Source organism: Crotalus tigris, unplaced genomic scaffold (assembly GCF_016545835.1).
Source record: "Crotalus tigris isolate CLP2741 ecotype Arizona unplaced genomic scaffold, ASM1654583v1 scf7180000024513.1755786, whole genome shotgun sequence".
NCBI lineage: Eukaryota > Metazoa > Chordata > Lepidosauria > Squamata > Viperidae > Crotalus > Crotalus tigris.
Window position 1 is genome coordinate 471,365 of NW_024100685.1, and position 15,916 is coordinate 487,280.

A 15,916-nucleotide genomic window follows, 5' to 3' on the forward strand; every position below is an offset into this window, starting at 1 on the left:
CGCGCCCCGCCCCTCCCGTCCTGCCCATTGGCTGCCGCCTCGGCGCCCGCCATGCCGCCCCTGCGAGCGCGACGCCCATTGGCCGCTCGCCGCCAAAGCCCGCCTCCGCTCGCCCTCGGCCCGCCCTCACTTCATTGGCCCGGAGACCCGTCCGACGCCTTTCCTCGCTGAGGGGGGAAGAGGTGGGGGCTCGCGTCTCAGACGCGCGTGACGTCAGCCGGAGGGCCCCTCTTTCGCGGCGCTGATTGGCGGAGGCGCCGCCCTCGCCCCCTCCGTCTTCGGACCAGCTGCGTCTCCCACGTGGGCAGCCCTGCGCGGGCGAGCCATTGGCCTTCGGCGGGCCCTTCTTCTGCCACGCCGGGCGCTGATTGGATGAGGCGGCTGCCTCTCCCACTGAGACCTCCGCCAATCCGAGAAGGGACCAAACCAAGCGCGCGATGGGGGGGCAGATTCGCGGGCCCGTCGCGGCTCGCCTCTTTGTCTCGAGCGAAAGGCTTCCTCGCTGTCCCCCCTCCCGAGGAAATGGTTTGGCCGGACCGCAGCGCGGACACGTGGCTCGGACAGCAGTTTCCGCCTCGCGAGCGTCGCTGCAGCTGCGAGGCCTCCGCTCACAGCAGGGGCTCCGCGCGTGGACGGGAGACCACCAGGAAAGCCAGCCAGAAAGAATTACAGTAGAAACCTCGCGGAAAATGGACTTAGAGAGTGGAAAGGTTTACTGTTCGAAAACCATTGGCCCAAACCACTGAGATTTTGTTTTCAGGGTGTCACGCGATCCCCTTTGGCAACCTTTTGACAAGTAAAGGCAAGGGGGGGGGGGAAAGCCAGATTCACTGATCAACCTGGTTACTAACTTATCAGCTGCAGTGATTCACTTAACAGCTGTGGCAAGAAAGGTCGTAAAATGGGGCGAAACTCACTTCAGTGTCTCACTTTATTTGGGGGTTCCATTATGGTCATAGGTCATATGGTCCTCAGACTACCTATATAGAATATTGAAACATTAACCCGTTCAATGTACAGGCAAGAGGCAATGATACGGGTCAGTTCTGGATGAAGGAATGCGGTCCACCGTGGCTTCAATTTAGAAATAGGTGTTATGTATGTCTGGAATGATAATAGCTTGTATGTGTTTTTTTTTTTTCTCCCCTTCTTGTATAGCAGGGGTCTTCCAACTTGGCCCTTTGATGACTTGTGGACTTCAACTCCCAGAATTCCTCAGCCAGACACGCTGGCTGGGGAATTCTGGGAGTTGAAGTCCACTCCTCTTAAAATTTATATCAGGGGGCTTCAAACCAGGCCCTTTTATGACATGTGGACTTCAACTCCCAGAATTCCTCAGCCAGGCCTGCTAGCTGAGGAATTCTGGGAGTTGAAGTCCACTCCTCTTAAAGTCTGTATCAGGGGTCTTCCAACTTGGCCCTTTGATGACTTGTGGACTTCAACTCTCAGAATTCCTCAGCCAGGCACCCCAAGTTGTTCTGGCTTACTAACAAAGAGACAAAACGATTTGCTCGATTAGAATAGAATAATAACTTTATTGGCACTTTGAGTGTACTCTAATTGGCATACATTTTCGCTGCTTTGCTGTTTTCTATCCCATCCCGAAACAATTTTTGCACACCTACCTAAGAGATTTAGGTTGTTGAATTCCAACTGCGGAGCTGAGACCAGATTTTGAACTGGGTGAAAAAAAATTTTTTTTTTAATTTCCCGCTACTGTAGTAAGGGAGGTGTATTAGTCCAGGGGTCTTCCAACTTGGCCCTTTGATGACTTGTGGACTTCAATTCCCAGAATTCCTCAGCCAGGCACGTGTGCCTGGCTGAGGAATTCTGGGAGTTGAAGTCCACAAGTCATCAAAGGGCCAAGTTGGAAGACTTTGTATTAGTTATACTAGCAAAAAGAGATCTTGCTTGATGCCCGGGCTGACTCAATCAGAAAAAGGGCGACATCTGCTGGCCAAGATGATTTGCGCAGGTTTTTTTTTTTCTTGGCACATGCGCAAAGAACCCGTCAGGGGCGGTGAAATACAGGCGATGGGCGCCCAAGAATACACGCCATTGGCCGCCGATATCATCCTATGTTCCCGTCTGTTCCAATTATTTTTCCAGCCTCTGCGCATGCGCCTTGTGGAAGACCGGGAGGAGAACTGCGCGGTGCTGTGCACGCGGATTACCTCGATACCCTTTTGCGCCTGCGCGGCCAGTTGCCAACCTCTTGGCGCATGCGTGAAGCGCTCCGCGGCTGCCCGTTGGGGCGGCAGGCAGGCCGTGGCTGGCGGTGAACGCGGTTCTCTGCTTACCGAAAGAGTTTCCCTCCTTTATTCCTTCAGAGGGTCAAGATGCGGCCGGCGAGCCGTATTCTGTGACTCCAGAGAGTTGGAGGAACCGGGAAAACCCTGGTTTCCCCAATATCGGCCACTCTGGTCGTGTGAATGCGCCAGAGTGGACACGCGTCGGGCAGACACGCTCTTACTCCCTCCGCCTTCCTTTGGTTTGCGTGTCGGGTGAATTTAATGGGGAACCTGGGTCAGTGCAGAAGCGGGGTCACGCATCTGGTGTTTTTTTTCCCGCGTGGTGTGAATGCAACGGGTCGGGCAGCTGAGAAGCGGAGACTGGCGACCCCTGGTGGCTCTTCGCCGCAAGTGCCGCTTTTGCAGCCTCCCTGGCAGAGACTCCGACTGCAGCTTAGAGGAAGAGGCGGAGGGGTTGGGCTAGATGACCTACGGGGTCCCAGGTTCTAACCCGAGGATTCTGCAAGGGTTACAAATAATCCTCGACTTACGACAGTTCATTTAGTGACTGTTCAAAGTTAACAACCGCACTGAAAAAAAGTATGAACATTTTTCACCCATTTTCACGACCGCTGCAGCATCCCCAGGGTGATGTGATTTAAATTCGGATGAATGACAACTGACTCATATTTATGACGCTTTGCAGCATCCTGGGGTGACATGATCCCCTTTTTACGACCATCAGACAAGCAAAGTCAATGGGGGGAAAGCCGGATTCACTTCACGACCATGTTGCTAACTTAACTATGGCAGGGGTTCAACAAGGACTCCAGCAAGAAAGGGGAAAGAAATGATAAATTGACAATGTCAACGTTTTATAAAGAAAATTTACATAAAATGTTTTATACGTGGCGCTTGCCACCAGCAAGATTAGCAAACATGTTTAAAAACATGTCAGATGTTGGAAATGTAAACACAAGTCAGGTACTTACTACCTTGTTTGGGGCACGTGTGCCAAAGCAAAGAGTTATTGGAAGAAAACGCATACTTGGCTAGAAAAGATGTTGGGAAAACATGTATTTTTTTAACCCTGAACTTTTTTTGACTTTTTTTTTAACCCTGAACACGACATAAGCCCAAGACTGAAAATCAGGCTTGTCAGATGCTATATTTTTTTCTATCTTGCTCTTTGGAGCAGAGAGTTGGTCTCTGACAGAAGGCCATCTGAAGAGACTAGAAGCATTTGAAATGTGGATTTACAGGCGGCTGTTACGTATAAGCTGGGTTGACAAGATAAGAAATGAGGTGATAAGCCACCTGGGAAAGCCAGGGAAATCATCAAAACAATTAAAAAATGAAAATTAGAATATTTCAGACATGTGATGTGACACCCAGAAAAATACAACATACTCCGTTTAATCCTCCAGGGAAAGATTGAAGACAAACGAGGTCCAGGCAGAAGAAGAACATCGTGGCTTCAAAATCTAAGGGACTGGTTTGGACAAAATTCAGCAGCACTTTTTTGTGCGGCTGCTGATAAAAACAGGTTCGCCAACATGATTGCCAACATCTTATAACGGATATGGCACAAGAACAACAAGAACTTTTTTTATCAGGTATAATGCCAGAAAAGACTGATAAACAAAGCATATGTTTGATTCTGCATGTAATAACAGCGGCAAGAATTATATTTGCACAGTCCTGGAAAAATGAAGAAATACCACGAGATGAAGGAATAATTAAAAAAATACAAGAATGTGAGAAGATGGATAGACTGACTTTGAGGTTGAAAGAAAAAGAAGAAACAATCCAATACTTGGAAGTTATTTTATCAAGCTATTTTCCAAAGCACCTAAAGGCAGGACAAGAAGCAACGGGTGGAAACTAATCAAGGAGAGAAGCAACCTAGAACTAAGGAGAAACTTCCTGACAGTGAGAACAATCAATCAGTGGAACAGCCTGCCTCCAGAAGCGGTAAATGCTCCAACACTGGAAGTTTTTAAGAAGAGACTGGACAGCCATTTGTCCGAAATGGTGTAGGGTTTCCTGCCTGAGCAGGGGGTTAGACTAGATGACCTCCAAGGTCCCTTCCAACTTTACTACTACTATCAATGGCTGGAGAAAAGAATACAAGTACTGTTGAATGCATGAAAGAGAGAGAGATAGAGACAGAGCGCAGGACCGAAGCAAAAGCCGAGGAAAGGAACCATCTTTTCTGCATCTGCAAACGCAACGGCTATCCAGTAAGGTTTATCAAACACCACGGTGCACCACCCAAACCCCAGCAGAATTTACAGATTATAAGGACATCACCTCAGGCGGCACGCATTTCCCTCCCTTACATCAACAATGTGTCCGAAGCCACAGCTAGGCTACTAGCCCCCCATAACATAAAAGTAGCCCACAAAACACTGCGCTCCAAGATCATGCGCCCTAAGGACCCATTCCCCAACGTAGAAAAATTTGCGGTGGTGTATAAGATCAACTGCAAAGACTGTCCTTGCAATTATGTTGGGGAGACCTCCAAAAGACTGAAAACCCGGATACATGAGCACAAGCTGGCCATCAAAAGGTGCGAACAGCACTCACAAGTATGGACGCATATGGCTGGTTTTGGCTATCAGTTCGACTTTTAACGATGTGCATACCCTATCCAGTGATACCACCAAAGGAGGCCGCCTACTTAAAGAGGCTTGGCTCTCCGATAAAAAGTCGATAAACCGGCACATAGACTGCCCGGCACACCAGGCATTGAGAGTGTGGGATAAACAAAATCATACATCCCAACAAAAATGATCCAGCTATGTGCCACAAGATCAAGGAGACAGGACAACAGAGGAGTGAAAGTGTCATTGCAACCCACGGACAATCAGATAGTGGTTGCCAATAAACAACCAACAGAAACCCCTTCGCTGGGGGTATGCATGCACACGTTCCAAAAGAACAAGAGAGCTGTTAAACGGGAGCATCAATTAACATCAAGAATACCACCAATACACAGCCCAACCAATTAGGACAGGTGATGAGGTCCAGGAGCCGTGCGCAAAAACTGACTAGCACTATAAAGGAGACTCCCATCGACTGGCTTTAAGCCCTGATGATGTCGGCAGTTGGCCGACAAAAGCTTGGCATTAGATTAAATGTTTTTAGTTTAAAATTTTCCTGGTGTTTGTGTTTGTTTTTTTATAGTATGACTCAACCCAGGATTCGTGTTTTTAACTAAATTAGCTGTGTGTGTGTGTGTGTGTGTGTGTGTATGAAAGTCAGCAACTGCCTTGCACAGCAATGGAACCAGCTGTGGCAGCTGCGTGCAAATCTCACACATCTGGCATTGTTTTGCCACCCCCTGTACTGAACAAACATGAAATCAGCATCCTAGGATTGATGGAAGATTTCAGTGTATAAGGTCCTCCAGTTACGACCACAATTTCTGTTCCTAAGCAAGATGCTAATGGAACCAGGCCTGATTTTACCATGGTTCAGATAATTGCTGCAGTTGTTAAATGAACCATGGACTAGGGGTAGGCAACTTCGGCTCTTTTATGACTCGTGGACCAACTCCCAGAATTCCTGAGCCAGCCTGGCTCAGCTTGGAAACCTCTCCCTTTCCCCTCAGCATGGCTGGCCCAGGAATTCTGGGATTTGAAGTCCACCAGTCATGAAGGGGCCATAATTCCCCCATGTTGGCTCAGGAATTCTGGGAGTTGAAGTCCACGAGTCACAAAAGAGCCAAGGTTGCCTACCCCTGCTCTAGATGGACGGGGCTTTGCACAATTCCAGCTGCAGTTCAGCAGATGGGGGGGGTCCCCATGCATGCATGGGCTTTATTGTCGGTACGCGCGGGACCCCCCCTCCGGGTCTTGGCTAGGTGCAAACAGATGCGCACTTCCGCCGCACAATCCGACCTCCCGCACCGCTAGCTCAGCGGATCCGAGCGACTGCGCAGGCGCCCGGCGCGCGCTCCCGCATCGTCTCTCGCCCCCCTCAAAGCCCGGGCCCCCGCCCAAGCGAGCGCATGCGCGTCGTCGTCGTCCCCCCCGCGTCGGCGCGCTTTCGGCTGTCTCCGCACGCGCCCCGCGCCTGCGCAATCGACCCCGGCGGCCCTGGGCGCTGAGGCGACGACGACGGCGGCGGCGGTCCCTGAGGCGTCTGGGCGGCGGTGCGGCGACTCGAGCGACGCGAGGCCCGCGCGGCCGGGGAAGGGCGAGGCCAGGAGCGGAGAAGAGGTGGGCGCTGCGGTCGGTGCCGGCCTCCCGCAGGCCATGCCGGGCGGGCGCAGGGCGGCGGCGGGGGGGGGGAGGCAGGAGGCCTCAAAATGGCGGCTGAGGGGCGACGCCGGGCCTCCCTGGCAGGGCCGCCCGGCTCAGTTTTGGGGTTCCCCCGGCGCCCGTCGGGTCCGCTGCCGGAGGCGCCCTCTTAGCCGGCGGTGCTAGGCCCCGTCCGGGTCTTCCCGGACGCCCCGCGGCTTTCCGGGCCTCCAGACCGGCTTGTGCCGTTTTACTTTATTAATTGCATTGATTCAGTTTATCCTATTTATTACATTGATTCAGTGTATCCGTTACGTTTGTGCCATTTATCCCTTTTATTCCATTTATCCCATTTATCTTTTCAATTTATTTGCAGCCCGTTAACTGTCAAAAGGAGGCGTTGGGACCCTCGGGGCAAAAGAGAGGATTGGGTTTATTTATTTATTTATTTGAGGGGATGTCCTGGGTTCTGCCCCCCCCCCCGGGCAGGACAAAGCTTGCCTCTGATATTTGCAAACCGCCCCCTTCCCCCCCCCCCCGCAAGACAAAAAGGGGCAGGGGTCTTCCCTGACCAGGCAAGAGGAGGAGAGGGTCTCTCTTCTCTCTCCCCCCCCCCAGCTTTGTGTGTGGGGGGTGAATCTTGCAGAATTTGCTTTTGGGCAGATTTTGAGCAGGCCAAGTCTTGGAGATGAAAGTTGGGGCAGGCTCCCAGAAGGGGGCTTTTTTTGGTCTAAAAATGCAGATTCTTTTGCTTTTGGGGTGGGTGGGTGGGTGGGAGGAAACTTGCTTCTGCCCATGTAGCTTTTAGGCTGTGCTTATACCAGGGGAAAGCTGGCTGGGGAATTCTGGGAGTTGAAGTCCACAGATCTTAAAAGTGGCCCTTGGTACACACACACACACACACACACACACACACACACACACACACACAGAACACGTGTTGCTGCCTGATGGCTTGTTACCCGTTGATTTCCCTCCTTGCGTTGTGGTTTCTGCTCTGGCCCTCTCCACTTTTTCCATCTTGTTTTGGGCCCACGTTTCCAAGGACACCAATACAAGGCCTTCCAGACTGGTGGGTGACTAAATTTCATTTTTGATGTGTGCCGTTGTGCCCACAGTAAAAAAAAAACGACAATAAAACCTCCATCCCTGGAGGTTTTCAAGAAAAGATTGGACATTTGTCCAGGATGTTCAGTTATAAAGACTCCTGCCTTGGTTAGGAGGTTAGACTAGAAGACCTCCGAGATCCCTTTCAGCCCTATAATTCTACGAAGGTACCTTTTTCTCTTTCAGGCTCAATAAGTGCATTAGGATTCTTCCTATCCGACCCTCAGCCCAGCATTTGTCTTCCTAATACAATTTGCTCCTGGGCTCTTTTTCTGGCGGGGGGGGGGGGGAGGCTGAGTAGAAAATACAGGTGATTTTGAAGAAAATAGGTAGGTATAGTTTGTAGTTAATAACGGAGAATAACCGTCTGAAGGGACCTTGGAGGTCTTCTAGTCCAACCAGGAGACCCTATATCATTTCAGACAAACGGTTGTCCAGTCTCTTCATCTGTCTCTTCTGATAGAAGGTCCAGAGACTAGCCATGTAATTTTACCTGCCTCTTCAGCTTGGGGAATTAAAAACAGGGGTGGAGGTTCATCTATTGTGTTTGTGCCTGGCCTGACCGAGGGCCTGAGTTCCACAGATGGGTCTTGTTCTGATTCTGTAGCTAACAGCACAGGAGTAACTGTGAGCCAGAACATACTTGGAGGTGTGGCAATAGGGGGCAGCATTCTGTGTGCTGTAGTTCCTTCACTCTCCCACTGCAAAGCTTGCTTAAGGTGTCGGGAGCAACACAATCATTAGTAGAACTTACGGAACCCTTTTTGTTCATGGCGTTTCTGTAGAACCAGCTAAGAACCAAATTCTCATTTGTTGTTTAAAGACTTGTGTAAAGAAGACGACTAATATCTTTGGCTCTGTATCAACCACACATCATTAAACGTTTTGATTCATAACCAACGGTGTTGCTTGTTTTCTTCCCCTGTCCTGTGGTTTTTAGCTGAGCTGCTTATGACATGCATCAAAATTGCAGAATGTTCTTGCACAAGTGAATGTTTCTGTACTTGTCTCTTATTTTTGAGATTTTTTTTTTTTTTGCAGTGCTATATTGAAATCCAACGAACTCCTAACTGAACACAATCACCTGACATGGCTGCTTGTTGCAGAAAGAAAGGATGGCCGGGGGGGGGGGAGACAGGGCAAATTTGGCTTGCCTTGTAAGAATGTAGATCGGGGTGTCAAACTCGCAACGTCACATGATGTGTGGCGACGTATCACAACTTTTTCTCCATTGCCAGCAATGGGGTGGGTGCGGTTTCGGCATGACACATCTGGCCCGTGGGCCAGCAGTTTGACACCCCTGGTGTAGATCCTGAATATGATTTGCAGATAGTTCTGAATGAGGGTCTCTTGCTTTAAAACAAAATAAAACCAGGCAGCTTGATAGAGTTAAATTCTACTAGCAGCTGAATTGCATCTGGAGTGGATTACTCTAAATCAGGGGTCTTCAAACTTGGCCCTTTCATGACTTGTGGACTTCAATTCCCAGAATTCTGTGCCTGGCTGAGGAATTCTGGGAGTTGAGGTCCACAAGTCATAAAAGGGCCAAGTTTGAAGACCCCTGCTCTAAATACTTCCTGTGCTGTTTTGGGGCGGGGGGGGGGAAATGATGGAATATGGATTGAAAGGGAAGAAGAGGATTTGGAACTCACAGAAGCCTAAATGTCCTCCTGTCAATCTCTTAGAACAGACTTGTCAAACTCGCGATGTCACATGGCATTGTGCGACTTATCGGAGCTTTTTCTCCATTGCTGGCAATGGGATGGGCGTGGTTTCCTGGTGATGTATCTGGCCTGCAGTTTGACACCCCTGCCTTAGAAGGAGTTGGGGTCTTGGCACTAGGTGTGCAATCTTGGGAAAAGACACATTTGATTCAAAGATGAATAGCCCTCCTTTTAAATTTTTGTCCGGCTCCATATCCTTGTTGCATTCTTAAGACAGCATGGAAGTCTCAAAACAGAGCTGCCAGGATATCTCTGGGCCAAAATATCTGCTTGTATTACAATCATTGTCTTGGTGTCAAGCACCGAAGCTGACATTTAAGGCTCTGAATGTTTTGCAGTAGTTAGGTTATTTAAAGCACTGAATGCATCTCTGTAAATCCATGCTTTGAGTGCTGAGCATTTAGACCAGAGGTGGGGCTGGGATGAGCCCATATTTTTGGAACTGCCCCCCAAGTTGGGATGAAGAATTTCTTCTTACCAGCTTTTTTTTTATGTTATGATTTTGTGATCCTGTTTTTTTCAACTTGTAGCCCAGTTGCTAACTTTGTTTCACACAGTGAGTGTTCAGTTTATAATCTGCTTGACAAGTGCCGTAAACACCTTGACTCTCTGGACCTCAGATGAAGTAGAGAAAGTTTACTTTGAACTTTGTCCCTAAACAATTGGCAAAAATCTGTTGTTCCAAAGCCGTCCCAATCGGAATGCATGTAATTAATGTAATCAGTGCTCTATATCAGTATCCACAGCTTGCATAAATTAGGTCACTGTGGACACTGATATAGAGCACCGATTACATTAATTACATGCATTCAGATTTCATGGGCACCTCTTTCCCCTGGTCTGTTAAATTGAGAATGTACCCTGTTTGTACCTAGAGTAGGCTGCGATTACATTATATCGTAATAGTTATATAAATGAAAAGACTGAAACGAGTAGATAGTCTTCTAAAGAGCAGAGATCTGCTTAGTTGGGGCTTTCTGGGCAGAGCAGGAATCATTATCTTGGCCATTTCAGGTTCACAAGAACCAGGGTTACTCATGAATTGTCGCTGACAAAGGTTGCCCACCAGCACAACTCTGGCTGAGCTGGTGTCTTCTGTTTGGCTGCTGCCATGTGACTTTTTTTTTTTTTTTTTTAGCATTATCTCAGAATGGAGGGACATTCTGGTGGTTGCTGAATAGAAGGCAAATAAATAAGAATGTACCGTTCCTTGCTGTGTCCACTTTCAATCTATTGCAGTATTTTCCCAATTCAATAGAAAACACAGTATGACGAAAGGAAAGCCACTCTTGTGAAATATTTTCTTGTTTAGAATGCCTGCCAGGTAATTAATAACATTATTGAACAATAGTTCTGTGCTTAGTGCTGCTTGAATATTGCTACTACCACACCGGAGGTACAGTTGATGTATTAGAGCATATGTACTGAATTCTGTATGTATATTTTCCAGGAAATGCAGAGGATTGAAGGTTCAATTATATGCACCCTTTTGTATTATGATTTTTTTTTTGCTAATGACACTGTAAATAAAATGTTCTTTACATTCAGAGAGAATATAATAAAATCACCAAAGTTGCAATGTTTGAAACATCTTCAGTTGAGTTGAATATGAAGTTTTTTTAGGCTGTGTACATCGCATTAGCTGGTTTATTATACGTCGCTCATCTTATCACCCAAAGTGGGTGGCTATAATGTGATTAGTTTGGTCTTGGCTTAGCTAGTCATGTGAATTCCACCCTTGTGCTTTATTCCACAAATGTTGTCTCTTATGATGTGTGAACCCAGATTTAGACTCTTAAGTACGTAGCGCAGAAGTAAAAACGAACCAATCAAGAATTGCTAAAAGCAAACCACTTTGCCAAATGAGTAGTTATTTGTTTAAAGGAGACAGTTTCTCAACAATACGCTTAAAAGCAGTAAAACCACTTTAAAAAATAGATTAAAAAAATAAATGTAATTAACTTTTGTGTGTTTTAACTTTCAGCTTTATGGTGTTCTTGGAAAATGTTGCACCTCTTGTGAATTCTCTGAACCTTGGCATTGTCAGCCCCTTTCTGTTGGGCCTCCCTCCTTTACAGTTTGCTCAGATTAAGACCCAGTTGGCTCTTCATCCGTTCAACTCGGTGGCTCCCAACTATTCTGTAGCCGCCTCTCCGTTGTTAAATGAGGTGTTCCTGAAACTAGCCATGTTTAACCCTAGAGGAAGCAGGCCGCCAAGGCCGAGAGGACCTAACATGCCTGATCCAATCCCGCATGGGCCCTTTCATGGGCCGGGACCTGGACCAGGTGGTCTTCAGAGGCAGCTCCCACCTAATTCTGATGGAATGCCCCAAAGGTTCATGGGATCAGAAATGAGGGCAGGCTTTCCAAGGCCGAACATTCAGGTGCCTCCACTCAGAATGGACCCAAGACAAACGGCCAAGAGACTGAATATGGAGCAGCACCAGCACCACCAGCAGCAGCAGCACCACCAACAGCAGCACCACCAACAGCAGCAGCACCAACAGCAGCAGCACCAACAGCAGCAGCTGCCGCAGCAGCAGAAAATGGAAGGATGCGGTTCTCATTGGGACAACCCGTTTCCTCCTGGGAATAACAGCCAGAGTCAGCCCATCCCAGGAAGGATGGCAGACTATCCCCCGCCCGTTCAAAGCCGGTATACCAACGAGAGTGCCTCAAGTATCCTGGCGAGCTTCGGATTGTCCAACGAGGACCTGGAAGAACTGAGTCGCTATCCGGATGATCAGTTGACCCCCGAAAACATGCCTATCATTTTAAGGGACATCCGCATGAGAAAAATGGCTCACCCGCTGCCGAGCTTGCCCCCTCAGAGCAGCGAAAAGGAGAACTTCCACGGCGACGACGGCCACGGCCCCATGATCAAGGGCAAAGTAATCGATTATGGGCACGAGAGCAAATACGGCTACGACGAGGGCCCCCTCGACGTGAAGGTCTACGGTTCTGATGGGCCCCCCAAAGACAGCCTGAAAGGATTTCAGAGCCAGCCGACTCCGCCGGCCGGCATAACCAGCAAACAGATGAACGCGGTTGAAGAGTTAATCCGGCAGATGGGATTCCAGAGAAGCGCGCCCAGCACCCAGTCTTTTTTCTCCATGGACACCTCTAACAAGATGTCCGGATTGTGTCTCCCTTCAACAGGAACCGGGGTCGCTCCAGCAGCCCCACCCATCATGCCGCCTGGGGCACCGCCCCCCCTACCTCAGCCGGGGATCCCACCCGTTCGGCAGGCTTTGCCTCCCCCCTCCGTAGCTCGGCCCATGATGCCGGCTATGAACCAGCCGCCGCCGCCGTTTGCACCTGAAATGCTGGGCGGTATGAACAGGCGTGACCGGGTTCACGAGGAGCCCAGGCCGCGGCCGAGTGCTCCCCCAGGACCGGCTCCTCCTCCTCCTCCTCCCACTGAGAAATCTTTCCGGAAAGAGATCGAAGGGCCGATCAAGTCTCCCTTTGGGGTGGTGAAGGCTTCCTGGCTCCCGGTTTTCTCCAAGATGGACGCCCAGAAAATGAAGAGGCTGCCGACGCCGTCCATGATGAATGATTATTACGCTGCATCTCCGAGAATATTTCCACATATGTGTTCTCTGTGTAATGTAGAATGTAGACATTTGAAGGTGAGTCAAATCCTCCCCGTCAGATTACATAATTTATACCAGTGGTTCTCAACCTTTTTAATGCCGCAACCCCCCTAGGACTACTCCACTGGTGCAGCACCGTTTGCAGAATGGGACTTTTGGCAGGCTCAGCAGGGCAGAGACAGCCTGGACCATTCCTATTGGCTTTTGAAAGCCAATAGAATTAGACTCTGTTCAAGAGACTCTATTCTATTGGCTTTCAAAAGCCAATAGAATAAAAGGGAGCAGCACAGCTAAGGAAAAGGGGGGGAAAAATGGCGGACTGCGTTGTTTGGCGACCCCCGTGAAATGGTCGTTCGACCCCAAATGGGGTCCCGACCCACAGGTTGAGAACCACTGATTTATACAGAACGTTATCTCTGTGTTGGAGGTCAGTTAGGTTTATGGATATTTATACCAGTATGCATTTTATTTCTTTTAAAATGTCCGGAAGTTTAGAACGAGGTATCTGAATCAAATGTCTTTCTATTACTGTCCGTTCTTAATGAAGGGCAACAGCAATGGTTAAGATATTTAACTAGCTTTGTCCAAACAGTTGGATTGCATGCTTTTTTCCTGTCTTATTCAACACACCACTTGACCCTTTTAACCATACAAGGTTTAAATGCAAAATACTTCTTCCCAGGCTATTGCCTAGACTTCTACTTAAACAGCATAAACTTGGAGATGTTGATTGGCAAGGATGTCAGCTGAAATCCAACACATTTTAGAGTGTCTGGAGTTTGGAGAATGATGACTTAGAGCTGGCTTGTTTTAGGAATTTGAAGATTTACTCCACCAGATTAAATCCCACAGCACCTTGGTCATACTTGGAATCTGTTCAAATTTGGTGGGTCTTGATCTGACTATTCTCTGATTTCAGTAATATTGCATATGCCTCTGAAATGTTCTGGACCAATCTCAAGAGTCTTTAGTACAGCAATGAGACACTCACTGATCACAATCTGTACATAAATATTATTTCCTATGTTTGTTTGCTTACTGTGTTTGTTCTCCGTTAAGCAAATTATTTCAACAATCCCTGTATGAAAATCTGCGGTAGGTGCACGTATCAAATACTTTGTAGAGTTCTGGAAATCACACACCATTGAAAAAGAGTAAAATAGCTGGAGGATATGTGGAAGAAGGCAACCCAAATGACTTGGGGGCTTCCAAGGGCAGGTTGAGACACATGGACCTCTGTAGCTTAGGAAAATGGCAGCCGAGGGTTAAGGTTTTTAACATTTAACCACAAATCCTAACACATAACAGTAAAATTTCATTCCACAAGGCCTTGTCTGGTATCCCCATCCAACATAGCTACATTTTTTCTTTCTTAAAGCACAATTAAGGCTCAATATTTTTCATTGCTTGACAGTTCAAGGGGTGGATAAAACAGGAACTAAAGAACATCACTGCAGATATTTTGAGAATATTTTTGGCACGTGACCGTAACAAAATAGAACGTGATATTGCCATTTGTTAGACAATAGGACAAGCTGAATTCTAGTTTTTCCTTCAGCATTTGTATTTTCAGCCTCTAACAGTTCTTAAAATAGATTTGATAGATATAGTCACTAATGTTTATCTTGTCTTTAATTTGTACATGCATGCAGGCATATAAAGCTGAGTAAATCGGCAGCCTAGGATGGTCATTTACATCAGTCAGAGTGCCAAATGCCCTACAAAATGTTGAACGTTATCGGATATTCAATCCTAAACTGAAGATTTGAAGTACGATGTATTTTATGGTGTTGTCCTGGGCTCAGATAATCTGAAGTGGATTGACTGGGTTCAGTGGCTTATTAATGTGCTTCCTTTGTCAGTGAGGTCCAGGGTTAGTGCTCAGTTCTTCCACAAGTACGGATTTTACCAGACAGATCCATTGCTAATCCGAAAGTACAAAGCTTTCAAAATCTTTGGGAATAAACCAGATGTACATACAATGTAAGTTTCCTGGGACCTCATGGCGTTGGGCTAGGTCAGCTTTGTGTATAAAGTGGCTTGTTATTGTTGTTGGCCTTAAACACAGCTAATAGATCCCAAGTTCCTTTCTACGTGTTTTTATTTGGTCCCTGCGCGAAGCAAAATGGCCATATTAATGACTGGTTTTCTTTTGGCTCTCCCACATTCGGGTATAAGTTGCTGCTTATCTTAAGAGGGCATATGTCTATCTCATTTATTCCAAAGAGGTGGCCTGCAAAGCATGACTTGAGCTTTTTTTTTTTTTTTTAAGAAATGATGCTTATAATAAATGCCATGTTGGTGGGAGACTCCACTTGAAATGGGATGTCTTGTGAGATCCCAGAAAGGGAAATGTCATAGGTCTGGGGAAGTCAGGAAAAGAGCACTTGGGAGCTTTTTGAAACAAACCTTGGTGATTGGATGAATTGATAATAATTGATAATAGTCACGATGGGATATGGAAGCTAGTGTTTCCTGGGGATTCACAGAAATCAGTGATCAAGGTAGAGTGCTCCTAGGAGCCCCAAAGACGCACACCATCAATTTGTTCAAAATGCCCCATTTCCTTCACTTTCCCACTCATCCTGTAGTTCTGTTCCAGCCAAGAAGCCCCAACCAAAATGCATGCTGAGCAGTGCCTGTTCTCCCTCCCTCCCTTCCTTTGCGCCCTCCCCTCTCTCTGGCAATTGCAGCGTTTCTATTAATACATTGATTTCTTTTGAGCCTGCATAAAATTGCAGGTTAAGTATTTGGCAAGCCACAAGGGCTCTTTTCTGTATAGTAGATGGCTGAGCTGTGATGTGCTTGGCAGGCTGAATTCCGCAGAGAATAGCACAAGCTGAAAGAAGGGCGTTTTTCAACACCGGTGTCCTAGTCTGTCTTCCCACCTTGACAGAAGAAATGAGAGAGTTCCTGAATTTTGGAGAAACTGAGCATGAGTCACAAGGTTGCTTTGAAGATAATTGGTGGAGGGAGGTGAACAGATCTATCTATTTTATCTTCTTGGAACA

General features: G+C 47.6%; 1 protein-coding gene across 2 annotated transcripts in view; it reads left to right on the forward strand.

Annotated features, from left to right (window-relative positions):
- Positions 1-6,029: 6,029 nt before the first annotated feature.
- ZNF638 (zinc finger protein 638) overlaps positions 6,030-15,916 on the forward strand; it is a 46,222-nt gene continuing 36,335 nt past the window's right edge. Inside the window, exons 1-2 of one of the 2 annotated variants that reach the window (XM_039333806.1) lie at positions 6,030-6,457; positions 11,294-12,941. In XM_039333806.1, the coding sequence (XP_039189740.1) occupies positions 6,045-6,457; positions 11,294-12,941 (2,061 nt within the window). In that variant the 5' untranslated portion in view covers positions 6,030-6,044. The remainder of the gene's footprint in view (positions 6,458-11,293; positions 12,942-15,916) is intronic. The other variant, XM_039333807.1, reaches the window with a different exon arrangement.